The sequence below is a fragment of the Neltuma alba genome, unplaced genomic scaffold, assembly GCF_004799145.2.
Source record: "Neltuma alba isolate B1F8T4 unplaced genomic scaffold, ASM479914v2 tig00012233_pilon, whole genome shotgun sequence".
Lineage (NCBI taxonomy): Eukaryota > Viridiplantae > Streptophyta > Magnoliopsida > Fabales > Fabaceae > Neltuma > Neltuma alba.
This window is the reverse complement of record NW_021636763.1, coordinates 52745-79819: the sequence shown is the minus strand read 5'-3', so window position 1 is coordinate 79819 and position 27075 is coordinate 52745. Positions and strand designations below refer to the sequence as shown.

The 27075-nt window shown below is 33.9% G+C and overlaps 5 protein-coding genes, 1 non-coding gene and 1 pseudogene across 6 annotated transcripts; 5 read left to right on the top strand and 2 right to left on the bottom strand.

The window, feature by feature from the left end:
• The first annotated feature begins 2314 nt into the window (after positions 1-2314).
• On the top strand, positions 2315-4319 carry LOC114725213 (gamma-interferon-responsive lysosomal thiol protein-like). The gene is made up of 5 exons (XM_028911698.1): positions 2315-2608; positions 3593-3658; positions 3773-3913; positions 4028-4120; positions 4242-4319. The coding sequence occupies exons 1-5, from the start codon at positions 2315-2317 to the stop codon at positions 4317-4319; spliced, it is 672 nt and encodes a 223-aa protein (XP_028767531.1).
• A 1589-nt stretch (positions 4320-5908) lies between these two features.
• LOC114725231 (uncharacterized) lies at positions 5909-6839 on the top strand. Its single transcript, XM_028911714.1, has 2 exons — positions 5909-6455; positions 6573-6839. The coding sequence occupies exons 1-2, from the start codon at positions 5990-5992 to the stop codon at positions 6632-6634; spliced, it is 528 nt and encodes a 175-aa protein (XP_028767547.1). The 5' UTR covers positions 5909-5989; the 3' UTR covers positions 6635-6839.
• A 1181-nt stretch (positions 6840-8020) lies between these two features.
• On the top strand, positions 8021-10752 carry LOC114725228 (40S ribosomal protein S4-3-like; annotated as a pseudogene).
• Positions 10753-12702: 1950 nt separating this feature from the next.
• LOC114725214 (uncharacterized) lies at positions 12703-13381 on the top strand. Its single transcript, XM_028911699.1, has 2 exons — positions 12703-12927; positions 13140-13381. The coding sequence occupies exons 1-2, from the start codon at positions 12786-12788 to the stop codon at positions 13307-13309; spliced, it is 312 nt and encodes a 103-aa protein (XP_028767532.1). The 5' UTR covers positions 12703-12785; the 3' UTR covers positions 13310-13381.
• Positions 13382-13777: 396 nt separating this feature from the next.
• On the bottom strand, positions 13778-16786 carry LOC114725234 (ferritin-3, chloroplastic). Its single transcript, XM_028911717.1, has 8 exons — positions 16364-16786; positions 16006-16089; positions 15857-15917; positions 15679-15766; positions 15527-15588; positions 15030-15095; positions 14514-14577; positions 13778-14185 (listed from the first exon to the last, which is right to left on the bottom strand). The coding sequence occupies exons 1-8, from the start codon at positions 16690-16692 to the stop codon at positions 14133-14135; spliced, it is 807 nt and encodes a 268-aa protein (XP_028767550.1). The 5' UTR covers positions 16693-16786; the 3' UTR covers positions 13778-14132.
• A 5531-nt stretch (positions 16787-22317) lies between these two features.
• On the top strand, positions 22318-22388 carry TRNAG-GCC (transfer RNA glycine (anticodon GCC)). The gene has a single exon. It is a non-coding gene; the product is annotated as a tRNA-Gly (tRNA).
• A 209-nt stretch (positions 22389-22597) lies between these two features.
• Positions 22598-26106, bottom strand: LOC114725217 (uncharacterized protein At5g01610). The gene is made up of 3 exons (XM_028911702.1): positions 25886-26106; positions 24172-24226; positions 22598-23171 (listed from the first exon to the last, which is right to left on the bottom strand). Exons 1-3 carry the CDS (start codon positions 25970-25972, stop codon positions 22810-22812), a joined length of 504 nt encoding a protein of 167 aa, XP_028767535.1. The 5' UTR covers positions 25973-26106; the 3' UTR covers positions 22598-22809.
• Between the last annotated feature and the right edge of the window lie 969 nt (positions 26107-27075).

Below are 27075 nucleotides of genomic sequence, written 5' to 3'. Positions count from 1 at the left end.
ATTGGCCTAGCAATTTTGCAGAACACCTGAGTACGTTGAGTAAAAAATCAGGACTGGGTTTTTTAACCTTAGTTTTATTCGTATCTAGATATTATTAAGATGAATATGGGAGAGATGCCGGCATGTGAGACATAACTATTAATTAAATATCTAAACTAAAATTATATAAAACCAATAATTAATTGCATAACATTGGATCAAATTTTAGCATGCATCAACGACATGAAGTGAAACTGAGAGTAATTCTGGTACTGTTTTAACTTGCTTGGAGCCTATAATTGCTCAGTTATATCCTTTTCTTTTTAATTAGTAAACTTGCTGCTATATAGATGGGAACTTGATAGGCCCGTACTAATATGGAAGGCTTGAACTGAGTTGGTGGGAAATATTTTTCATGCAATTTACTTAAGTTCTTAAACATCTAACCTGATTAGACAAATGCTGATGTGTTGGCATAGTGGATCCTTATAATGATCCTTTCTTTTCTCAATCTTCTATTTTGTTTCTATTTAATTTAAAGAGATTTGACATAAATATCAATAAATTCGATTTCTTACCATTTGTGTTACGGAAATGAAGTAGTTTCATTTTATATATGCTGTAAAGAGCTTTATCTAATTCAAAAGAACTATTATTTAATAGAAAATGTAATATACTCTTAAAACTGAATTTTTAATTAAAAAAGAGGTTATAACCAAAGTATATTAGCACTCCCCGGGGGAGAGCATGTCACCTTAGGTTAAAGGGTGAATGTTATTTATATTTATCACCATTGTTTTTGTTTGTTTTAATTTGTTTGGAGGGTGTCTAAAAATAAGAAGTTCATATATTGGAACATGCTTTTAAGCTGGTTTGTTTTTCATATTTTTTTTTCTCGTAGGAAATAATTTTATACCTAATATTATTAACTAATCTAAATTTAACTTACCAACTAATTCAAATTCAAGCTAAAAGTACTTTAATAAGGAACTTTTGCAACATGATTTTCTTCATTCAAAAAATTTGAACTTGAATTATTCTTAAAAAATGTAACTTAATTAGTTGTTCTCTTATCACTTTATCCAACTGTTAATATTACCAAACCATATCTGCTTTTTGTTTGCATATCAATAACAAGCTTTCGAAACACTAAACTAGCATTCTTCCGGTCTTAAATATAAGATTCAATTTGTAGTGTAAATTATATTATAAAATGAATTTTATATTTAGGACAAAAGGAGTATCAATTTTAAGTTTATATATGAATAACAAGCTTTTAAAACACTAACCATTTTAATGATTCTCCAATTGAAAAAATTATATCAAACCCCACACTGCCACAGCCAAGGAATATAAAAAATAATTGAAAAATATTGGATGCCTTGCTTCAAATCTGTTTATTCATTTCATAGTTCCGTGCATGGCTTTTTGAAAAGTTAAAATAAATGTATTTACTAGAAAAAACAAAGGACACATAACGTTACATTGAAGAGAAAGATAAGACATCTTGTGAATAAAAAGATGAATAGATTTACATAGAAAGCTTCATCATACTATCAAAATGGCAAGTGACCATACGAACAAAAATGAAGGAGGAAGAAGTTAATAAGATGTAATAAATATAGAGATTGATCATACGATCAAAATGGCAAATAATGGGAGGAAGTTGATGTTGATGTTTACTAAAAACCAATGCAACAACAAAAGCTTTCTGACGTACACACTACACACCAACTTGTAGGTCCCATAAGTCAATGACCATCTGACTTCTCTTGGCTCAATTCCAAATAATTATTGCTTTGCATATGAACTAATCAAATAAAAATCAAAATAAGTGAAATCAACTTTTCGTTGAATTAAAATTGGATTCAATCAAAAGTCAATTAGACAGATAAGACTCCTCATTACCGTAGGTGAAGAGCGATCAAGAATACAAAAAAGTAAAGAAAGTTTTCAAATTGTGAGCTGATTTCACCAGTCCATCAGCGTAATGAAATATACAAATGAAAATAAGCATACGATGCGTCACATTGCTTAAGAGAAATGTCAGAAGCATTATTCACCTAAAAATTAAATTTTTATATATATGTTGATAACAATCAAGTTGCATTGATTAATGTACCTAAAGTTTTCTATACCTGTTAACATTAAATACTCTCCTGTTTTTCCATTCTTTTTTTTTTCCTTCCAAAGAGTAACATATATTTGAAGAGATTCCTATACCATATATTCATTGACATCCTTATATCAAACTCTTTCTGATAGAAAACTGAAAATTCTTCAAAGTTCTGGAAATTCAAAGATGTTTTGTCCTAAACCAGCATTCATCATCATGATGGCAGTTTTGCCTCTCTTCTTCTTCTTCTTCTTTGTGTTTGCATCTGCAGGCTCTTCTTCTTCTTCTTCCACTTCACATGTTAAAGGAGTTGAGATTACAGAGTTTGCTTCTCCTGACCAGAGAGTGAATCTATCAGTGTACTTTGAAAGCTTAAATGAGCCTGGTGCAACTTTCATAATCAAGAACCTTGTGGAAATCTTCAACAAAGATCTCATCAACATTGTGAATCTCCAACTTGTTCCTTGGGCCAATGCTTCCATCAGCAACACCAACAATACCATCTTATGTCAGGTTCTTTTCTATTTCTCTCTATATATAATCTCTGCCCTAAATTCTTGCTCTGGTTTAAACCCATATTTCTTTCTCTTTATCCCTTCAAAAACTTGCTTCTTCACACATAAGTTTGGTTGCTTTTGAAGGCTTATGGGTATGGGCGAGGGCAAAAGGGGGAAAAGTTTATTGCTTTCTGCTGATATTGAATCTGCTGATCAAGTTCCTGTCAGTTGTTTCTTACATTAACATTCATACTCCTTAAAATTACTCAATAATGTGGGAGTGTTTTTTATCTATTACTGTTTTTGGATAAAAGTAAGTTTATATAATATTGGGAAAATCGAGCTATCACTTTAGAAAATATAAATAGGAATTTCAAGCAGCTTTCCTGCCTATTGTCTTTGGGGAAAGTTTGTATTTTTTGGGGAAGTAATTAGCTATCTATTTTTTAAGTTTTGAGTTTTAAAGTTTCATTTTTCCTTGATTGTGACTCACCTACTACTAATCAGTTTTATGTTATTTCTATCCTGAAAATTCATCTTGCTTTAGATGGGATTTCTTAATAATGTTCTTTTCCACTTAAATTGGAGAAAAAGGATTAGACAGTTATTTTAGTTTCTATTAGCTAATAACATCAAGGTCAATGAACTTTTGGGGGAAAAAAACTGTAATCAAACCACATTATTAGAAATGCATGATAGATTTCCAGCTCAAAGTAACCCACATGATCACTAGGCACTAGGCAGAGTACAAAACATGAGTTTTGACACTATAATCCCATTTAGCACTGATTCATTTCTTTATTTTAGGTTCAGATCAAAATTTCATCAAACTCTTCATTTCATTTAAATCCCATCTACTGCACAAAGTCTATAGAATAAATCTAGTTAGTTTGCTTCACAAAACATTTTCAATATATACAACTTTCAATGGACAATACTGTTGTAACTATTACTGGTTTGGCCTCCATGACGATTAACTTAGTTCTAGAAAACATGGCAGAATGGACCAGATGAATGTCTCCTAAATTCTCTGGAAGCCTGCGTCTTGAATGTTTCACATGATGTGGTAAGTGTGTGAGAATTAACGAGAAGACAATTAATCTCTATGCACACACACACACACACTCACACACTTGAGATCCATGCTTAATTATAGCATCTAAACAATAAAGTATTGCAGAACATACAGTATGCATTGATATTCTGCTTTGAGTTTTTGGCACTTGAAGGCAAGCACAAGAAGTGGCAGAGCTGTTTCAACCAGTTGGGTTTGCCTAAGCAGCCTTTTCTTCACTGCTTTAATGCTGGCTACGGAACTCAGGTCCATTTTATGTTCTTCTCTCTCTCCCTCTCTTGTGGCTGCTTGATTTCGCTATATATGTTCCAACCAATTGCATTTGACGTGCTATATGTATTTGTGTGTGTGTGTGTGCAGCTTGGAAGACTTTATGTAAGTCAAGTTGCTAGGCTCTCTCCACGGTTTACATTTCTACCATGGGTGCTGGTCAACGATAAACCTCTTGAAAAGGTTCGTTCTGATTAAGAAACATGTTTTTCATCAGATATGAAACTCTTGGATTCTAGCAGAGATACTACTCATCAGGATTCCTTTTAATTTGTTGGTTTTGGTGAATGAGGAATGGATGCAGGACTATGAGAATTTCGTGAGCTATGTTTGCAAGGCTTATAAAGGCCCTTTGGTACCTCCAGCCTGCCACCGTGTTTAGCAACCAGCAGAATACCAGAAAACTGAGCATCTTCATTTAATTCTCACCATCAGTATACAAAAAACGTCTATATGAGCCTATGTTTATATGTTTTCTGTCATAAAATCTGGATTGAAGCATAACAGGTAAGAGCCATGTCTCAATATACTTTAAGCCTAAAACTTAGTATTCAAATTACCTTAAAAGGGTGGAACATTTTATGGGTAGTGTATTGTTCCTGATTGTTCGCTATTACATCTGCGTTTGTATGGGCAATGAGATTTGGATTTACCTTAAATGGGTCCCTCCTTCTACGCCCAAGTTGAGTTTGTTAGCAGGCTTATTAATGCGGGCTCCTTATGCTGTTTGTGTTGTGTGGGTTTGGCCCAAGTTGACGTAGTCCAGTACGTAGTTTGAGCTTTAATGTAATCGTTTTTGTCACAAAAAAAAACAAGAATTGAAAATCTTTTTCTATACAATCAATTGTAAACACCTTAAAAACACAGCGAATTAGGCTTAGTGGAAAGCGTAACGACCTTAAATTTAAATTTTTATTAAGAGAGATACTTATATTTAATATCTTATACTGTTTCAAGTGAAATTGCTTTCAATAAAATAATGCATGTGCTTAGTAAAAAAACAAAAAAAAAACATCATCCTCAGTCTTTAATATAAGAGCTAATTAACTAATTTTAATAGACTAAAAATATTAGTTAAGTTATTTATTTGTAATAATTAGGTATTGCCTTCTTTAAAATGTTTTTACGAATCATGTGTATTAGTTAGAACCACCAAATATGTATAACTATTATAGGAACTATCTTAAAAATAAATGAATAAATATGAGAAGTAAAGTAATTGATTTTATATTTAGGATCAAATTAAATATCAAATTGTTTTTTATATAAAATACGGGAGATAGTTAAAAAAGAACCATGTGAACATCGGATCTATACCTAAGACATAATCCAAGTGTGGCTGATAATATTACTACGAGGACGTCTTGTTAAGACGAATTATAACTGTTCAAAAGGAGACATTGGATTAGGTTTGATATGCAAAATTTAATACTCCTCCGGTCCTTAATATAGGATCCAATTCTTGAGTTGTTTTTGGTCCTAAATATAAAACTTATTTCTCATATTTTCATTTTTCTTTAAATTACCCCTATGGATACTCCCTCAATCATAATCGAGTAAAAGAGGGAGAGAGGGTATTAAGAAAGATGATTATGGTATTTTAGGAAAAATGTGTCACTTTTTTTTATAATTAACTAACTTACTTAACTTTCTTAATCTAATTAAATTAATTAAATAGGTCTTATATTAAAGATCAGAAGAGTATTACGTAGTTGTTAAATAAATAAATAGAGGGGAGCAATAAGGAAAAGAGAGCAGGGTGGCTACGAAATCCGAAGGCCGTCGCGTCTTTATCCCCACCGACTCTGTGTGGGGGCTCGTGGGCATCCCCCGCGCCGCACGTAGCCCTTAAATACATCTCATAAACCTTTTTTTTTTACAACATAATTGACGGAGCATTAGGCAAGATCACGGCACGAAATTGTAAGAGGAATATTAATTTCTACATATATATATATCCGGAACCAGCCCTCTTCTTAGTTTTCTTCACCCTTTTAAGACCTGGTGGACATATTCAATAAAAATCAAACTTTTCCAGAAAGCTCCATCAAGATGGAAAGCTCTGTAAGAGAAGGCGAAGGCATGCTTCCTCCATTGAATCCCATGGCAGGACAAGAAGAAGAAGAAGAGAAATATAGGTTTGACTCAAATCGAAAAACCAAAGAGGAGATAGTGATAGAAGAGCGAGAAGAAGGTAAAGGCGGTGGAGGCCTTATTAGGAACTTGATGTCCACCATGGCCACACCTCTGGGAACGAGAACAGGGGAAGCCGAAACAGAGGACGACGCCAGAAATGATATCCCGAAGAAGGAAGGTGAAGAAGATGGCGATATCGGGGTAGAAGAAGGAGGGATCTTGAATAATATAATCTCCAATTTGTTTCATCAAAATGGAGATCAACAAGGTAAGAAAATGGAAGATGATGATGAAGAGAAGAACAAGCAAGTGAAAACAGAGGAGGACACTAATGGCGGCGTCATTGAGAACATCGTCTCCCACTTGCCTCCTTCGATCCCAGGTACATATTTTAACCACTATTTTGTTTAATTTCTTCCAAATATATAAAGAACTGAATTAGACTCTGTTTCAATGGCTTATATATAATTAGAACTTGGATGATATGTGTGTATGTCAGATGATGCGGTTCCCACGGCTGACGAGGCTGCCATTCTAATAAACTCTCTTGTTCGTGATTAAGGCCTAATGGAAGCTTTATTTCACTTCAGAACCACAAACCTTCATTTATTTGACTTTTTTAATTTCCTTATTATATTTTGCCTTTCCAATTATCATATTGTAATTATTGTTACTGTAATTTTTCTCCCTTTTGGTTTTGGACTTGTAATTATTCTTTCCACAGGGATGTCAAAAACAGCTCCGTCTTGTCATGTGCATGACTCCTAGCTAACAATGGTCCAGCATTTTTTTTTTTGGGGTAGATTCGATGGCGAAAATATTGACAACGATTTAAGACAAATCAAATTATGATTTTAAAATTGATTTTACTGTATACAAAGTAAATATATAGAGAAGTATATTTCGATTTGCAAAAAAATTACTATTAAAAACACTTTTGATGTTTAGTAGCACACAACCAAACACATAAATATATTTTTAGACCTCTAATTTGCCTTCCAAAAGGAGGAACAACAGCTATTTATAAGTTTTGACATTAAACTCAGTTTTCGATATATGGATAAGATACGCAGTTTTCATTAAGTTTTGACAGAACAACATATATTTATAATCAAATGTCACTAATATTAAGCAATTATACATTTTCATCAAAAAATGTATATTGTACAAATGTAAAAAATAATAGTGGATATGCATCAAGTTGAGATAAGGTTGAAGTTGACATATGCATTAATAATTAGACAAGGTAGTTAAAAAGGGTTTAAATATTAGGTGACATGTTCGGTCAAAAAAAAAAAAAATATTAGGTGACATGGACATTAGGTCTGGACTAGATAGATTTGAACTCTTAATTTGAATGCAAGAAGAAAATTAAAACAAACTTTGGCACGAGCCAATTTAGGTGATAAACTATTTTTATGAAAATACATAATATCATATTATAATTTTATATTATTTAATTATTATCATTTAAAATATGGAAAAAACTATTTTGGAGGCACCCATTTTTTTCCCAATTTTCAATTTGGTACTTATGTAATTTTTTTCTCTTAATTAAATCTTTAATCTTGTTTTATTAACATCGTTAATCTTTGCGTAGAAACTAAAAATACTACTAATACAACAAAGTTACAAAAACTAATGTTATTAAAAAAATAAAATTAAATAATTTAATTAAGAGAAAAAATAAATAGATGTCAAAATAAAAATCGAGAGAAAGTATATATACTTTCAATATGTTTTTTTTATATTTGTACAATGTATTTTAATAAGTACTTATACTAATATAATATCTATATAATATAGTCACTTGTCAAATAGTACAGTGGGGACATACGGTTTTGAAGTTACTCGACCCAAAGGAGCTGAAGCTTCGGCCCACAAGACCGTAAATTTCGAACCCGATTCGTTTCAGAATAAGAACCCGATTCTAAGTCTCCGGCAGTGAACTTTGCACAAGTTCACCCGCGAGCCGCATCTGTCAGACTCAGCTTGGATCTGAGGACGGCACGCCTCAACAATGGTTAGACGTTCTTCGCCAACTTGTTCGCTGCAACTTCTTTCTTTCTACCCTCGGTTTCGCTGTTATTTGTTTTCTGGAATTATGTTTGTTTTGATCTGCACTCTGTATCTGTTTCGGCTCTTCTCATTTTGATAGTTTCCCCATCAGTCGTAATGTATTAAGTTTTACTGCATGCACTTGGATACTTGGTCGTGCCAAAATTTTCTTCTTTGGGTTTTGGATGCTATCCGCTAGTGTATATTGGTATTTATTTGAATGGAATCTGTTGTACATTATTATGATATGAGCCCTGGCTTTTAGTGTTTCATGAATTATTGGGTGCCCGAAATTTATCTGGAGGCAAGGTGTTTCTCTTTCCTGTTCTAGAAAGATTATAATATTGTGATGTCTTGGTTGCCAACTTTTTTTTTTTTTTTGTGGCAATGTTTGTGTTCATTCTTTCCTCCTCATACTTTATTGGCTTGATATAAATTGTCTGAAGCAAATTTGATGTTATGGCTTCTTGATTTCAGCGTTCCTATGTTGCAATTATTTGCTTTCCCCTGCTTTTGGAGTGATTTAAACTGTTAATGTGCGATATAGAATTATAACATAATACATGTACCATACGAGACAATATGTTGCTTCAAGAAAAGTTAATGAAGAATGGGGGGGCTCAAATTCTCTCTTAACGTGCTCCCCTTTATCTCTTCCCCTTGATGTTGGTGATGGTTTTCATTGAATATTCCTATTTTGGGGCGATGATCAAGTATCTTGATATTTTAATCTATGAATTCTGAAATTTTGTTTGTTTGTTCTATTCACCGTGTTTAATTGTTTGAGACCATTTAGTTGCTATAAGGTGTCTATCATCATCATCTGTGCCCCTAGTATTCTAATTTGTATATCTTCTTTTTCATTTCAGGCTAGAGGGTTAAAGAAACACTTAAAGAGGCTCAATGCGCCAAAGCATTGGATGCTTGACAAGCTGGGTGGTGCCTTTGTATGTACATGAATAGAAATCCTTGTTTCGGCAATCCTGTTTCACTTGTTTTAATTTGTGGCATCCAATCAAATTGTGCTTACTGCCATGGTTGTGCAGGCACCCAAGCCGTCGTCTGGACCTCACAAGTCAAGGGAGTGCTTGCCTCTTATCCTTATCCTGCGAAATAGGTTGAAGTATGCTCTCACCTATAGAGAAGTTATTGCCATTTTGATGCAGCGCCATGTTCTGGTTGATGGCAAGGTTAGGACAGACAAGACATATCCTGCTGGTTTCATGGGTATGTGCGTCCAAACAGGATGGCCTCACGGGATATCTAAATTATTATGTCAAAATCATTTTTGGTTTGAGTATTTTCCAATATTTTCACTTTTATGGTTCTTTTAGGCTGCTCTAAAATTCTTTATGAAACAAATTATTGTCCACCTGTTGTTAATATTGAGCAAATTGGAGTTGACTCTCTAGTCATTAATTTTAATGAATCCAAGGCTTTGATGTAGCATTTTTCAACAGTGACTTAATTGTAGCTCACTTTTTACTGTTACCAGATGTTGTGTCCATTCCCAAGACCAATGAAAATTTCCGTCTGCTATATGACACCAAAGGTCGTTTCCGTCTCCAGTCTATTAGGGACGAAGAAGCAAAGGTCTGTTCTTGTTTGTACCTTTTTTTCGTTTATTAACTACAATAATAAATAGTTTATATTTAGTTGGTTTGATGAATGATTCATATGTACTATACCCAATTAAAATTACTGATGCTTTTTAACCAAATGGAAAACAAACTACTGATGCTTCGGACCCTGCTGAAAAGAGATCTATAGTTGGATAGACAAACTTGGGTTGGTTAAGCATGCGTTTTGGTTGATTTTGTTCAATAAGGTGTCATCACTCCCAAGTTGAACTCAAGACATGAAAGATGAAAACAAATTGCTCTCACCAACAAGTCACAGGCTCAAATGACGGAGGTGACCCTTAAATCAAGGGTGATTCTAGCAGGACGTATTAGTGTCACTTGTATATCTCGTCGAATGGATTTTACCAACTGCTATTAACAACTTGTGCCTTTCATTTCACATGCCTCTTTTCATTTTAGTTCCGTAGATTCTTTTTCAAAATTGATCTTATAACAGGATCTTGGTTTTTCAGTTCAAGCTTTGCAAGGTACGATCAGTTCAATTTGGGCAGAAGGGCATACCCTATCTTAACACCTATGATGGGCGCACCATCCGCTATCCTGATCCCTTAATCAGGGCTAATGACACCATCAAACTGGACTTGGAAACTAACAAGATCACTGATTTCATCAAGTTTGATGTGGGTAACGTGGTCATGGTGACTGGAGGAAGGAACAGGGGTCGTGTTGGTGTTATCAAGAACAGGGAAACACAAAGGCAGTTTTGAGACCATCCACGTCCAGGATGCAACTGGTCATGAATTTGCTACACGTATGGGGAACGTCTTCACAATTGGCAAAGGTACAAAACCTTGGGTTTTCTCTTCCTAAAGGCCGTGGTATCAAGTTATCTATCATTGAGGAGGCTAGAAAGAGGCTGGCTGCTCAACACGAGGCAACTGCATAAATTTGACTACATGATCTTGTTGGACAATTTAGCTGTTGGATTGTCTTTAAAGACAGCTCTGGTGCTTTTAAGAATAGTTTATTTCATAAGCCAACAAAGAATTTTGAATTGGCGTTATGTGATCTTCTGAGTGACGCATTCTATATTTTAGGCCGTTTCTATATTGCGTTACAAGGCTTTGGCTGTACGGGTGGTTTTTGTGAACCTTTTTTTTCCTTTTCATGGTTAAAAAACTACGTTTTTTCATAGTGATTTTTTGATGATTTGCTGATTGTAGATAACATGAGCTATTGAAAACGCATATTGCTCTCGAATTTTTTGCTCTCCCCTGCAAATTAGCCGTGATTAGATTAATTTCATTGTGCATTAGTAGCTCCGGTTCTTAATATAAGAACTATTTGGGAATTGTATTTTTTTCTAAGTATAAAACCTTATTTATTCTGTCTCTTAAACTTGTAATTTATTTTTTGAAATATTTCTTTTTATTACACCTATAAAAAAGTTTTCATCTAAGAGTAGTTATGATTAAAAAAATATTTTAAAGAATTTGACTCATAATTGCTATAAAATTTTAATTTACTCTATCTCCTAAAATAGTAATTTATTTTCTAAAGTATTCTTATCATTACACGTATTAAAAAATTTTTCATCTAAGAGTAGTTATAATCAAAAGGATATTTTAAAAATTCAACTCTAATTATTATAAACTTTAATTTATTCTGTCTTCTAAATTAAATTTATTTTTTAAAGTATTCTTATTTTTATACATATAAAAAAAGTTTTCAACTATAATTGTTATAAATAACTAACTTAATAAATTTTTCTTAATCTACTCAAATTAATTAAGTAGCTCTTATATTAAAGAATGAGAGCACTAGATTAGGAGCTGTCTTAAAAAAATATGGTACAATGACACGGATATTTGTTATCTTAGGTTCTTCCTTGCAAATTAGCCATGACTAATGTGCCATATTTTCCCAGGGCAACTCATAATCTAATGCACGGCTAATTTGAGCAAAACCCCAAGATACTTGATTTTCATGATTATTACTATGCATTGTGTATTCGCCTGAGATCAGTCATTCACACAGAAGTGTGAGATTGGCTTCTTAAAATGAAACCATATAATGTTATTAAGTGTGTTTTATTTATTATTACATTATTAACTATTGATTATTGTTTACACATTAGTGAATTTAACAAGAGACAACTGAATTTTCAACAGTATTGGATCAATGGATGTGCCGAGCTAGGCACTGTGTGGAGCCAATAGCACTGGTGTAGTAGGTGAAACGTCAAGGCAGTTGAGAGCAACCCACAAACATTTCCCAAGCACATGCTTCACTCCATAATTTTTAAAATTGCATTGACCCAAACTATTATGCTATTACAGACAATGATTGCTATGGAATCCAAATCCTATTTTCTAATATAAATTTATAGTCACTCCTCTAGCCGTCCTATAAAAGAGCACCAAGCAAGCATCTTGGGCTCGAATATCATATGGCTCCTCGGATGCCATAATAAACCCTTATTATTACACTGCAGAAGACTGGAGAGAAAGTAAGAAACAAACACAAAGGCACTATAAGAAAAACCAACCAACCGCTTGACTAGGGCCCCATCTCCACTCTATTGAAGTATAATGAAGTTGAGAATATTTGGTGGGAGTATAAGTGGGAAAAGCAAAATCCAAATGAATTCTTCTACTCACTTTTCATTTCACTGTAATTCCGTAGTTAATTATATCTTTAAACTCATTAAAACCCTATCACAACCTAACGAGTTGGTTGACCATGCTTATATTACCAATCTGATTCTAAGTACTCTCCTATCTTGGCAGTTCCGAATTTCATTCAGGGCTAACATTTTATATTTGCATATGGTTCAGCGTAGATGGGTCAACTGGGCATTTGGGTTAGGATTTAAGAGAAAATTACCTCAATATTTTTATGCGGAATCCATTGGGGAGGAGCCAATTTTCCTGTCATTGTATAAATGGGTAAACATCATACAGAGACTATGTCTTCTTCTTTGTTGCTTTCTGCTATGGCAGGGTGTGTCTTGTTGTTGCTTGCAGGGACATTTAAAACCATTTTCAGCTAGCAAGATGGATATATAGAAAATGGTACTGCAAGTAAGAGGAGAGCTATCTGAGCTGAAGATGGCGAAGCTAAAGGGATGGAAGTACTTCAAGCACTGGTCTCTCTGCTCAACAAAGAGCATACTTCTCAAAGTCACTGCGCACTTCAGGTTCAAACCCAAGAGTAAGTGACTGATTATTTGAGTCTTTAAAGTGTTTGACTCAGAGTAAGATCATATTTAGGAATTAGGAGCATTTTTTTCTTTTTTTCCTCATGAGTGGTATTCAAGCTTGATGTATGCTTATTCGTGTTATTGAACTACAGAATGCAAATAAGTTGAATTGGTTTCTGTAGTACTGTCCCTGATTTTCTGTTGGTTATGCTGTTGATTGTAGGGTACAGGAATGAGCTCCTTGATCTTTATAAGGACATGGAATCTTGTGGGGAATATGAAGATATAAGAGTGATGTGGACAATGATTCAATCTTCTTCTCATCAATATGCTTACATCACAAAGAGTAGCAACAGGTCTTCATATTGGCTCCTATGCTTTAGGCCAGCTTGAATTGTTTGTCTTGTATTCGACAAATTATCCTAGATCTCAGGCCGAATAAATGTTAGTTCTCTGTAGAATTGGGCTCAGGTTTAGCGTCTTTGATAGGAAGGAAAATAGATAGAGTGGAAGAGGGAAAGGGGGGGAAATGAAATTTGGCAATGTATCATGATTTCCATGTTGTCCCGATACATCGTCAATTTTCCAGTTTATTGCATCATTGTCAACTTAGGAACAGAAAGTAAAATATTATAATCGTTTTTCCTTTAAATCCCATCATGAAACCTCTATTTGCGTTTTTCTGCATCTGTTCCGAATTTTCGATAGCACTGACCTTGTAATCTTCATATGGGTATTTGGGAAACTTGCTGCCTTTGCTTTTGGAACACTCAAACAGGTTTAGTTTGAAAAAGTTCGGTTAGGATTAACAACCTGACATGGTTAATGTCGTCAATGTTTCTCCAGCCACTGGACATTTTATAATTCATCCATGAAGTAGTCTATTTTAACTATCATACTAAACACTGAAGAGTATTAAACAGCTCCTTTCTTCTGTAGTACAGAGATTGAAGTTCAGTTTCTGAAACAGCTTGAACGAGTAAAGTTGAAAGGGTAAACGGAATAACCAACATCAAGTGCCACTTATTTCTAACACTCAAATCCAGAGCTGACGTTACATGATACTGGCTTCCCACAAGAGATAATAACAAAACAGACCCCTTTCAGTTCCTTCATCTACTTCACCTAAAAGGAACATCAACTACACTATTCTACAAGTCTAAACAAACCACATCTAGAGAAACCACCATTGTGAACACGAATACAGGGAAGGCAATCATGCATGCCCATTTCCCTCATGAAGAAGCCTCTGATCAAAGTGCCAAACACCTGCAAGTCACAAAACAGTAATTTTCTCAGTACTCGTCAGTCTCTATATTTTCTCTTGATATCGCTCTTTATGAGGAAGAGGCTATCAAGGTATTAATTAGGTGCTTTTTGAAACTTGTCAGGACAACAATGGAAATTCTTATATAAGCTTTATTTAACATCAGCTCATCAACCAGTGTTTGCTACACATGATTCAAGAACCTCTGCCATGTTAAAACTGGAATTTACTGTAGGCAAATCTCATCCATGTGGGAAGGGAGTTTTCAAATAACGTGATAGGCTGAGTTTCCACAAGGAAAAAAGCAAGGTGAATAGACTGTATACACACCATGACCCTTTCCAACCATTCTCAGCTGCGCCACATACTCTGCTATCTTCTTAATTGCTTCAACCTATACATAAGAGGAATTTAGACAGTCATTAATCACATAACTTTAGATAGGTCAATTTCACTTTGTTGACATTTAAAATATACCTCTTTTTAGCTTTTACTGCCTATTTCCCTTTCACTGCTTTCCCTAGGCCTTTTTATCAAACATAATTACATAATTGTCATCTTGATCGTCAGCTTTATAGGTAAATCTCGTTTTTCCTACTGCTACTTTTGAGACTTTAGGAAACAGGTATAATATTACGAACTTTCGAAAATATCATACTCCAAAACGTAGCACGTTAAATTAGAAAGCGCAAGATTTATGGATTTAAGCCTATGATCTTTGCAATTGGACTATAACCGCTAATAAACAGAATCTAGGAAATCTGCATCTTGTCTTCACCCATCCCATGTCCACAAGTCTCGGTCTTACCAAGGGCTAAAATGGAAATTAAGTTGAAGGGTTCATACCTGCTCAGCTAAAAATTCGCTCTCAATGAAGTCAGCCATTTGAGGATCATTGTTGCGATCTGCCACCTGTTATTCATCAAGAGTAAAGGAAGAAGATTATCTCAAGGCACTGGCTAAGCCATTTACATATGTTCATTAGCTTTATACAACTAAGTTAGGTGATGTTAGGTAAATGAAAATATTTTCTAGACAATTGAAAATCAAAGGTCAGTTAAATTGCTATCTGGTAAAAAGATTAACAACAGAGGCATCGGGAGTTTAATTTCTCATTAGATATATGGTAAAAAGACGTGAAAGGGGTAACTTTGTGTACCGTATGTATCTTAGGTAGGTAAGTAAATAACAGACAAACCAAGCTTTTCATGGATCCCACACTCAATTTATTCTAAATAAAGTATCTAAGTACATAGTAAAATTAGCTTGTTGAAAGCGACAAGCAAGAAAATAACGATTCTAAAACAAACGTATTTCAATTTAAGAAGTTAAGAAGGCATTACACTGTGCACATGCAGAAGTTTCTCGTTTGTTAACTTCTCCAAAGAAAGAGCTAACTCCATAGCTGGATCAAGCAAAAAGGGAACCAAAAAGAATGGTCAGAAACAGATCTTGCTCAAACAAGTCCGCGCAAACAATCAGGAAACAAACTTACCATACAACGCATCACCCTTTTCTGGGTGCTCATATTCAGAGGGGGGAGACTTGATGGGGTGAAGTACCACTCGTCCACCACGAACATTCTAAACAAACAACATTCATATGAGCAAATGAAACCAAACCATAGAACACTTGTTGATGACAAAGTAAACAGGGGAGAGGTTCTTTAGGACCTGATATTTCATTAGCTTTTCAGCATGCTCTCTTTCTTCTTCACTTGCTTCCCTGAAGAACCTGCTCAAAGCAAGATAGACATGAGCAAGCCTATTTCAGAAATGAAGGAATTAACATGAGCAAGGTTTATGGGATTTCCGTTCGTTACTTTGCAAAGCCTTTAAGAGCTATGTTGTCCCTGTCGAAGTACGCAAACAAGGAGTGGTACACATAGGAAACGTTGTATTCCACGCTGTGATTTGAATGGGAAGGAATTAAAATGAAATCCGTCAGGAAAGAAAAGCAAGATAAGTACGAATAATTCACAAAAAAGAAGACATAATATGGAGATCTAATATGATTCATGCAATATGAAGTATCATAGTCACTTATGAGTACAACGCCTATTCTGAATATATCAAAATGGTTCTTCGAACGCAAATCAAGAAATACTGTTAAAAGAAATGCTAAGAACTGAAACGACAAGCAAAAAGATTAATAAAGAGAGTAAGAGAGGAAGGACGCACTTAATCTGCTCGTTAATAGCAGATTCACACTCATCAACATAGTTTTGACGAGCCATGGAAACCTGAGGCGACATCGGAACAGCAAGGACATCTTTCTTGACCTCCTCAAATGGCTCAAATATGACGCCGGTGAGAGCGGTGGGATTTTCAGTCACCGCGGACAAAACCCTGAAATTTCTGCCTCCCGATCCCTTGGGAACAAGAGACAGAGAAGGAGAAGGCACAGAGAGAGCGACGCTCAGAGAAGAAGAAGAAGAAATGGGTTTTTTCAGGGTATCCCCTGCAGTGGAGGAAAGAAAAACGGAGAATTTGGAAGATGCGAGAGCCATTTCGATGGCGTTCAAGAACGAGAGAACTTGGAAGGGGATGAGAACAGAGAAACCAAAAGGGAGGAAGAAGAATCAGAGGCGGCTCTGAGCACTGAGGAGGAGGATGTGGAAGGAGGAAGGACAGGGGTGGTATATGTAGGAGAGGCGAGGGGCATTTCCGTAGTTCCAGATGGACAGGTCTCTATTGAGAGCCGTCGGATGAAGAACCACATGGACGGTGGAGATTTCGTGTTGGGTAGGGGCGTGTGGCGAGCTCGTGGCCTAATCCAGTGGGAAAGTAGAATATTCGGTCCACAAAGCAATCGTTACGACTTTCAGATTTCAAGAAAGTTCATTTTTACGCTCTCAGACTTGCGCGTGTATGTTAAGCCGACATACTCGCTCTGACATTGAACCACGCGCAAAAAAATAAAAAACAAAAAAAAAAGAAAAGGAAAGGAGCCTTTCACGAGATTCCTGAGAAATATTTGGGGGGGGGGGGTAATATATCATATTAAAATGATTATTATTATAATTTATGTACTTTGTATTTGTACAAATAATCATATTATATCTGATTCTAAATATAAGATTTGTTTAACTAATCTAAATATGTTTAGAAAATTAATCAAGTTTGTCGATCGGCATCATTATGTAAAAAATATATATGATTTTACTGAAAATGTCTTCTTGTCGAATCATTTAAATTTTGATGAATGACATTTCTAACTAAATTATCGATTTAACGATTATTAGGTCTCCAAAAAATTGTTCTAAAAATTCTCTTGTCATTATAGATTTAAACAATTATAAGCTAACAATGATATAACAGAAAAGAGTTAGAAAAAACTACACAAAAAATAATATGAGAATACAAAATTAAATGAGAAAAATGAAGTGAATTAACATCTAAGTTTGATGTTTAGAAGTGGAGTAAATACATAATATAAAGATCCTCATCTATATATGTGTCTGTGTATATATAATTATATACATATATACATATATATGAAAAAATAGGATATTCATGATTTATCAAATTACAAAATTACCATTTATTGAAGTCCCTATCTTCTTGGCTAGGGTCCTAGGGAGATGAGGTTACAAATACAAAAAGTATGTCTAAAAAATTAATAAATATTTCATAAATTCAATGAAGAGCCATGTGTTTAAGATTCATAAAAAGTTTTTAAATCTGTGTCGTAAACAACAATGAAATTTCAGCATATTATTAATAATTAATTAGTAATAATTACCAAAAAATAATTAATTAGTAATATGAGGGTCGATATGTATGTATTACCTTCGGTCCTTAATATAAGACCCATTTGACTTTTAGTTTGGTCCTAATTATAAAACTCAATCCATTTTGTCTCTCATATTTATGTATTTTTCCTAAGATAGTCTTTCTAATAACAACCACACTTAATTAGCAAGGACATTTTAGGAATGACAACACTTATTTGTTACAAATAACTAATTTAATTACTTTTTTAATCTCCTCAAATTATTCAACTGGGTTTTATAATTAGAACCAGAGGTAGTATATGGGAAAAAAAAACTGAAATTATGAGGCGTGTGAAGAGTTTGGGAAAAAGCTGGAAATGGGAGATGTGGGAAAAGGGAAAAGATTTTAAGATTTTTGTGTTGGGAATTGAGGGAGACGATGAGCGCCACAGGAAATCAATCTGGAAAGAGAGGCGAGCGGCGTGAGAAGTGCGCGTGAGGGTGGGGAAAAGAGGAAAATGCCAGATATAGATGACAGGCTAGCATTAAAGCCTCGGTGGGCCCCATCACTACTGTCCTCTGTTCTTTGTGGCTTGTGACCGCCTTTTCATCCCATTTCTTATTTTTCGTCATTTTTTTTTTAAAAAATTGATTTCTTTTCACGATCACTATTTAGAAGATCTTTCATCTACGATTTACCTCCTTTTTTTAGAAGAAAGGTCACAGGTGATCTTTTTACTGTGTGTTTCATTATCACAAGGGCTATTCTACTTCCCATCAATTCCCTTCCAGTTTAAAAGATACTTGGATTAGCTTTTTAATACTATTTCTTTTTTTATTATAAGAGTTAGTTGACTAATTTGAAAAGATTAAAAAAATAAGTTAAGTTAGTTATTTGTAATAAATAAGTATTGTCTTTCTTAAAATATCCTTGCTAATCAAGTTTATTGGCTAGAACCACCATTATTAAAGGGACTATTTTAGGAAAGAATGCATAAATATAAGAGATAAAGTAGATTGGGGTCTTATAATTAGAATCAAAATAAAAGTCAAAGGAGGTCTTATATTAAGAACCAGAGGTAGTAATAATTTTACAAGATTTGAGTTAAGTATTTAAGAAAAATTTTATCTTAATTTGAATAAATATACTTTCTTAAATAATTGGGCTATCCCAAACACATGCAAATACGGTTTAACTCGGTTTCTAACTTGTTTGGCTCAATTAATGCTAAGCATTTTTTAAATCTTATTTAAATATTGGATAAATAAGTTTTTTTGTTTGATGAATGGTGACAAAGAAAATGGGCATCTTCTAACATGGGGGAAAGAGATTTTAATAAGCTTTATTTTAAGAAATAAACAAATAAGAGTATAAAATTGAATGAGTATTTGGAAATTATGTCATTGTTATGAGCAATCACAATTAGGAGCGTGGAGTGCAATTTGGGGAAGAAAACCATGAACATTACACATTGAGAGGATAAGGTTGAGGAATAGTCTTGCAAAGATTTGAGTATATCTAAAAAGACGAATTCCAACTTAGAAATGAGATAAATTTTTTTGGTTGAATTTTAATCAACCTTTTGCTATCTCAAGTGATTTTTTTTATTGTTTTGGCAAAAAAAAGATATTTTATTTCATAAATTAGTTTTTCTCTGTTTTAGAAGAACTCAAAATTCTAATACGTTGGTCTTGGTAAGAGGAATTTTCTGCCTAAATATGAGGCTTATCTTTAAAAAAAAAAAAGCTACTTTTAATTGGCTTTAAGTTTTAACAATGTTCCGACTTGATCCAATAGGTAGCCATATGGGGAAAAAAAAAAAAAAGAGCTAATAAATTACAGAATAGGATATGTTTTTCTCTAGATTTATTAAAAAACGTAAAATAAGATAAATTTTTGGATTGGAGTGCAATATTTTATTCAACATTCAACTTTTATCAACTTTTTACCCGTCGTTTGATTGGAGTGGAATTACGGGAGAGGGTCAGAAGGGAGATTTTAATGAGTTGGATTGTGGGGTGCACTTGGAAATTTTTTTATTGAAATAAAATGTAAAAGAATTAATTAAAAAATTTTCAATCCCATTTATTTATTTTTTTTGTTGGTGATACAATATTTATTTTTGAAGAATTGAATTCATTCTTCTTTTATCCATGATTTCCCTCGAAATTGCACCTTAAGGGTGTAAAATCCAGTTCAAGAGCGAGGACACTGTTCTCAACAACTGCCATCGTCAAGCAGAGACCCTCTTGGAATTAAATATTATCTGATCTTTAATATACGATCTAATTATTGAATTGATTTTGGTTATAAATATAAGACACATTTCTTATATTTATTAATTTTTTCTAAATTACTCTATGGATACTCCCTTAACCATAATCAAATAGAAAAAGAAGAGGGGGTATTAAGAAAGAATTATGGTGTTTTAGGAAAAATGTGCCACTTTTCTTCTAATTAACTAACTTACCTAACTTCCTTAATCTAATCAAATTAATTAAATGTGTCTTATATTAAGGACCGAAGGAATAAAATTACAGGAAAAACTGATCAAAAGTATTTGGTTAAAAATTTTATCGACTAAAAAAATTTAAATTTGACCTGCATGTACAAACTATGCATAAATAAGTCCTGTTTTGACAACTATTACACAACTAAAGATAAGTTGTAAACAGTTGAAGAAAAGTTTTACTCGTAAAAAATAATTGCATTCATCAAGTTAAGATCGTTTGAGCCAATAGAATTTTTGAACGGGTGCTTTTTACCAAATTTTTCTTAATTACATTGTTAATGCTAGAACCAAAATTATTGGGAAGCATTATTGGGATTATGAATCCTTTTCAAAGAACGACTTTAAAAAAGTAAACTCTACCACGTCGTTTGCTGCTCCACTTTTTTTTGCCAGAAATACTTACATACTCTTGAAATGCCACATCATCCATGCTCTCTCTAATAAAAATGCTTGCAAGTACTCCTTGAGTGGATCTCACAAATTTCTACCATAACGGGTCACAAAGAGAGAAAAATGATCAACAGAGATTTAAATAGGGCACTTGGAGCATTTTTATTAGAGAGAGCATGGATGACGTGGCATTCTAGGAATATGTGAGTATTTCTTTTTTTTTTGTTTGAGTAGTTACAAAAAGTTTAAATAGCTGCTCTAATGAGCATGTCCACATCATAAGTTCAGTATGTCTCACTATAATAATTAAGCTCTTGCTCATATCTGTAATTTCACAAATTCCACTGAACATGTCACAAGTTATTGATTTGTGTTTGGTTTTTATCTGCTAAAGTCCATTAGAGAACAAATAGTTGAGCCCAACGATTAGATGATGCAATGTTTGATTTTTCTTCTTGTAGCCACTAGAAGCAATGAAAAAAAAACCGGACCGAACCGGCCGGTTCAACCGGTGAACCGGTGAACCGGCCAGTGGTCCGGTCCGGTTAAAGCAATGAACCGGTCATAAAATGAACCGGCATCAACCTGGTCAAACCGGGATAAACCGGTGCAAACCGGCAAAACCGGTATAAACCGGTAATGAACCGGTGTTGAATGATATTTTGCTATTTATCTTATTTTTTCTTATTCAACTCCTAATATTTTCAATCACTATATATTTAAATGAATTTTAATATAATTTTGGTATTAATAATTATTAATTTTAGTTATTTAGAAATCATAAAGATCAAAATCCTTAATGTTATTGTATTTTGTTTTAATTACAATCAAATTAGTGTTGTATTTCCTTACATTTTGTTATTAGTGATTATTAATATGCTATACTTTGTTATTTTTAATTAATTGTATCATTTTAATGTGACCGGTTGATCCCGGTTTGACCCCGATCTGACCCATTGACCCATTTTAAACCACTACCTCAACGGTTTAGTGTCCGGTCCGGTTTTTGTTCATTGACTAGAAGACTTGTAAGGTCCTCTGTGTGAAGAAGTTAATTGCAAAAATTCATACTTTTGAGTTGATTATAAAATCAATTCTGAGATTAGTTTAATCATTGATTAATTAACTGTAATATTTGTTTTATCAGTCATGTAAACTCAATTTATATGTAATGAAAATTAATAACAAGTCATATTATTTGTACATAATTAACAGTGTAAATATTTCCTCCTTTCTTTTCTTTTGCCAACGGAACAGTGTACCTATTCTCTAGACTTCTATACAATACACTATTGCCAAAAGCAAAACATTCATACTACATTTTTATAATGATAAAATTATATGAATCATACAAAGTGCGATACCTAATTCTCAGGATTTCTTTTGATTGTCAGGTCATTTTCAAAATTAAGCACACGTTTTACAGGTTCAAAAGTTGGCACATAAAACAAGATTAGGATGTCGCATCATGAGTAAGTAGGAAAGAATTGTTTTGTCTTGCGATCTCTATCACCAAGCACCAGTGGTCTAGTGGTAGAATAGTACCCTGCCACGGTACAGACCCGGGTTCGATTCCCGGCTGGTGCATCTGTTTTCTTCACTATGGAGCACCCTTTTGAGTTATTGACTTGGGCTACACTCTAAACAGTTCTTCCGTGGCATGAAACTCCTTACTTTTAATGAAATACCAAAACGCGCTTTTTTACTCTGATTATTTTCATCCCATGGCGCATTCCTGCTTTCCTCGTGATTCTGATATCACAAACAGGAGAAAACCAGAAGAGCGTAGGGTAAAATTATATAAAATATCATCAAGAAGGATCAAATAGATGTTTCGCTTGACCAATACACTCATGTAATAGCAGTACTTGAAATACAGAGCTAACATAATACTTACAAGTTACAACAACCAATAACAAAAGGAGGGTAATACAGTTAATAAGAACAGACATGGTTTTAATAGTGTATTGTATTGACCCAATAACAAAAGGATCCGAAGGTTTAAAATTTATCGACAATAACTCCATCCCTGGAAACCTCGTATGCTTCCTGCTCCTTTTTTCTTCATCCCAGCCATGAAATGGACCTTGGGTCCCTCAGATGATATGGCGGTCACTTTTGCCCAGATCAATACCTTCGTCTTTATTCCTTCAATATCTGCAAGCTTCCCTTTCTCCAGATAGCCAGTCACGGTGGTGAAGAAGCGCAACACAGATGAATCCCTGTAGCCTACTTCACACACCTGAGGAATGTAGACAATAAGCTTCCCTGTCTCCTCGTTAAATTCATAGTTTGTTGCATCACGAGGAAAGATTCCTATTGGAAGATCATACTCCTTAAGCAACTCTGTCAATGGCTTTTGCATTTTTCCTGTAAAGTTATTTTTTGCCAGAGTTACGAAACTAAATGAGAAGTCTCAGACAAAATGATGGATAACACTGATTTCAGTCGGTTTAGCTTACTGACACAAGTATCAAACATCAGAACTTTTAGCCATCAAAAGGATTGTTTAGACTTTGCAATACATATGAGTAAGATAACGCATACACGACAATGCCAATGCTGCTGAAGTGAGAAGTTTCTGAAACTAAAAATACTTCCGTTGAATTAACTATGGTGCTTCAGAAATTCGGTTTGGGGTATGGAAGTTAAACTCAAGAAAGGAGTAAAGGTAACTCGTTAAAGCAAGTGAAAAAGTTCCCCCAGGCAGCAATTCTACTACAAAGAGCAGATGAACACGTAAAAGTAAAAGCATTTTTCAGACAGTTACCAAACACTATACTTAAAATAGAGACAGACTCAACTTCATCTTCTGAGTTTCTAGTAGTTCTTTAGGTGATGTCCCGAATTGAAAGGAAAAGGAACATTAGATGATAATTTATCTTCCTCTTGTTTGAGAAAACATTTCCTCTAAAAATGGAATAACATAGAAGCATAAAGGAGGGAGGACCTCGGAGGATTTGGAAGATAAGATGGAAAACTTCCATCCCGCACCCACACCCTCTTATGAAAAACCTTACAATCAAGAAGAGGTTTCAATTTTACTCAAAAAAAAAGAAGAAGAAGGAAGAAGGAGGTTTCAATGAAACCCTCCCTCTCATTCTATTATTCCGTACCCAAGCCTATCCTAAAATACCCTTTTGCAAATAGATTTTCAAAAAACACAGCTAAATAAACATTATTCATTGCTGAAAGTATCATTTCCAAAATGTTTCTTTGAATCTCCCTATCTAATGTTGAGCCTTCCAATTTCGATTAGCATTTTGAGGTCCTTAAATAAACAAAGTCGTCACTATTGGACAAAATTCCGAGCAAACACTGTTAGAGTGAAGGCCTGAGCAAATACTGAAACAAGAAAGGGATACAGCACCTTTTAATTTGTTGACCAACCATTTTGTTCCTTCTCCAATACTGCTCGACAGAGACTAAACAGTAAACACCAAAGAGAAAGTGTCAGTTATGAACATTACTCAAGTAACTCAGTCTCAAACAGGCAACAAAAATTCAAGTGAACAGCGTTGAGCCACAATTAGAAAAACTCCGTTTCTTTATTCATCAAGAAAATAGATCGACTGACTCTCTCATCTACATTTGTATATTCTACTCAATAATTTCACCGCCTTGCACATTTTCTATAATAGCCATAAACTGATGAAGCTCTTCCATATTAGCTTCGCTATATCAGCTCAATAGTATTTTTAAGGGTTTTTTCCCCAAAGAGAACTACCAGCAAGATCTTTCGTGGCTATTAGAACAAACAATTCTTACTTGATGATTTGGCAGTCATATTTCATTACAACATCAACACAACAAAATAATGACTTTCCCAGGTTACTATAGCTAGATAACAGCAGACAGCCGTTAAATAGCATGATTCTAACAGGAAGACAGTTTTCAGGCCCAAAGAAAATAAGATAGTTTCTGCTAAAAGCCCCTGCTATTGATTTTTACTGTTTAGCAAGGGAAGAACGTCAGTATTGAAATTTGCCCCCATAAAGATATTCTTCTCACACAAAATGGGAAGAATAGGATAAGTAAACATTACAAGTCATTCACCTTAACTAAAACTTCTATTTGGTAACAGATTTATCATGATTGCAAATCCTAAATGCTCAAAGTGTTATTAATGATCATAGATGATTATAATGTTAGGTTATTTGTGAAACATTTACTACGTTTGTGCCATACCTATGTTTCTTTGCATTCTCAATGTAACTAACTGGTTAAGTATTACAGCACCAGTGCTTCGGAATCAAAGTAAATACAGAACGATTGCTTGGCTATATACTGATAATAACTGATGCTGGATTATCTAATTGATTCCTACTAACCAAAAGGGGGGAATATCTATTTTAGGCACCTGCTTTTCCCCAAGATTCATCGAGAGATACGTCTATGATCTATCTATATCTTTAGAGAAATAAGTCCCCAGTAGCAGGCTGTAACTTCTAATTTTAATTTTACTCATTTTATTGAAAGAATCCAACTCGTTAATGAGAGGATAAGAACAAAAGCATATGAATAGTTGAATTCATTCCATAAAGCTGTCACCTCAGTTGAACAGGGTGTAAGTCATGATTAATCCCTACGAATAGTTAGATTCCTAACAGCAGCTTCGGATTCATGATCTCACTCAGACGATAAAAAGCAAAACCGTCTCCAGGTGTTTCCACATAAACATATTGATAAATAAATGAAACAGTGTCTTCTAATTCATAACCAACTCAGACCGGAAATAACAAAGTTTCAACTGCCTTCTCCATTCTCCAATCCCCAATCCTAAATTTTTGAGTCTCGCTGTTCTTCATAAAACCCTTGTTGAAATGTGAACCAAGTCTTACCTAAACCCCACTTCTACCCTTACCATAAGAAAATTTTCGCGTTGTGTTTCAGATCCAGAGAATTAAACCCCAACCCCAACTCATATACCCATGCTTCAGTCTCATCAGAACAATACCAAAGATTTATAGCCTCCCCCAAACTGAAAATGAAAGTCTATCACCAAGAAGTCATCATAATAGCATAGTATCGCAAGATCTTGAATTTGCAATGAAAAGAAGAACAGAGTTAGAAGGTGAACGAACATTGAGATCGTCGCCGACGGAGTCGATCTCCTTGTTGGCCCTTCGGCTGAACCAGTACGATCCCACTTTGTTCAATATCTGATCCATTTCGCTGTACCCAATTCCACCACTCTTAGGAACTGAATAACCGGTTTGATGATTTGTTTCTCTCCCCGCGAAGAAGACGAGAGAGCAATTTCAAGTAACAAAGCGAAGGATAAAGACCTCGCCTTTGCTCGGTTCTTCCTTCCTTACAACATTGGACTCAGTAATTATCACTTTTCTGATTTATTTATGCAAAAGTCCAAAAAGTCAATCACCATCCGCGGACTGTAGATTACCAGATGCAGTTTAGTTCTGCTTCTTGCCTGTAGTCACACGGGACAATATTTCAATATACTTTCAATTTAACAAAAAATAAAAAAAAATAAAAGGAGAATGACAATCAAAAACCCAAAAAAAATTATTAAAAAATCTCTGTCTCGTAATAAGTTTTTAAATAAAAAAATATAATTTTTAAAATTTGTTTTGTAATTCTTCTAAAAATAAATCTTTTGAAAAATAAAAGATCATATAAAATCAACAATATCTTAGGCCTATATATGCCTATATATGTATATATATTTAAGAATCCGTTTGGAATAGCTTATTCATAACTTATAAATAGTTTTTTAATAGTAATAAATATATGAGAGGAATTGTTTCAATTTATATGAAACGTGCTTATAAGAGATTTTTATTACTATGCCAAACAGGTCTAAATAAATCACAACAAACCCAGACGCAAGTACTAAACGGAGATAAACTCCAATGGTTGAATCCATCTTTATGTAACAAAATCAAATCTTTTTGGTTTCGATCATTATAATTTTATTTTTTATCTTTTCTGAATATGTTTTATCATTTGAATTTTTTAATTTTTACTTCAATTTTATTTGAATCAATATAACCCTCAAATAAAAATTATTAGATTATTATCTATCCAATGTATTGCACAATAAAATAATCTAGATACACCAAGAATACTTTTTTATTGTAAATACATAAATACTCCCTTAAGTGGCAGATTTTTTTTTTAAAAAAAATATATTGCCAAGATGGAGATATTTTATTGGACAAAAGTGCACACTTGACCCTCTAATTTTATGTAAGATTTTGGTTTTATTCCTTAATTTTATAAAGTATCGTTTTAATCTTTTAACTTTAATACC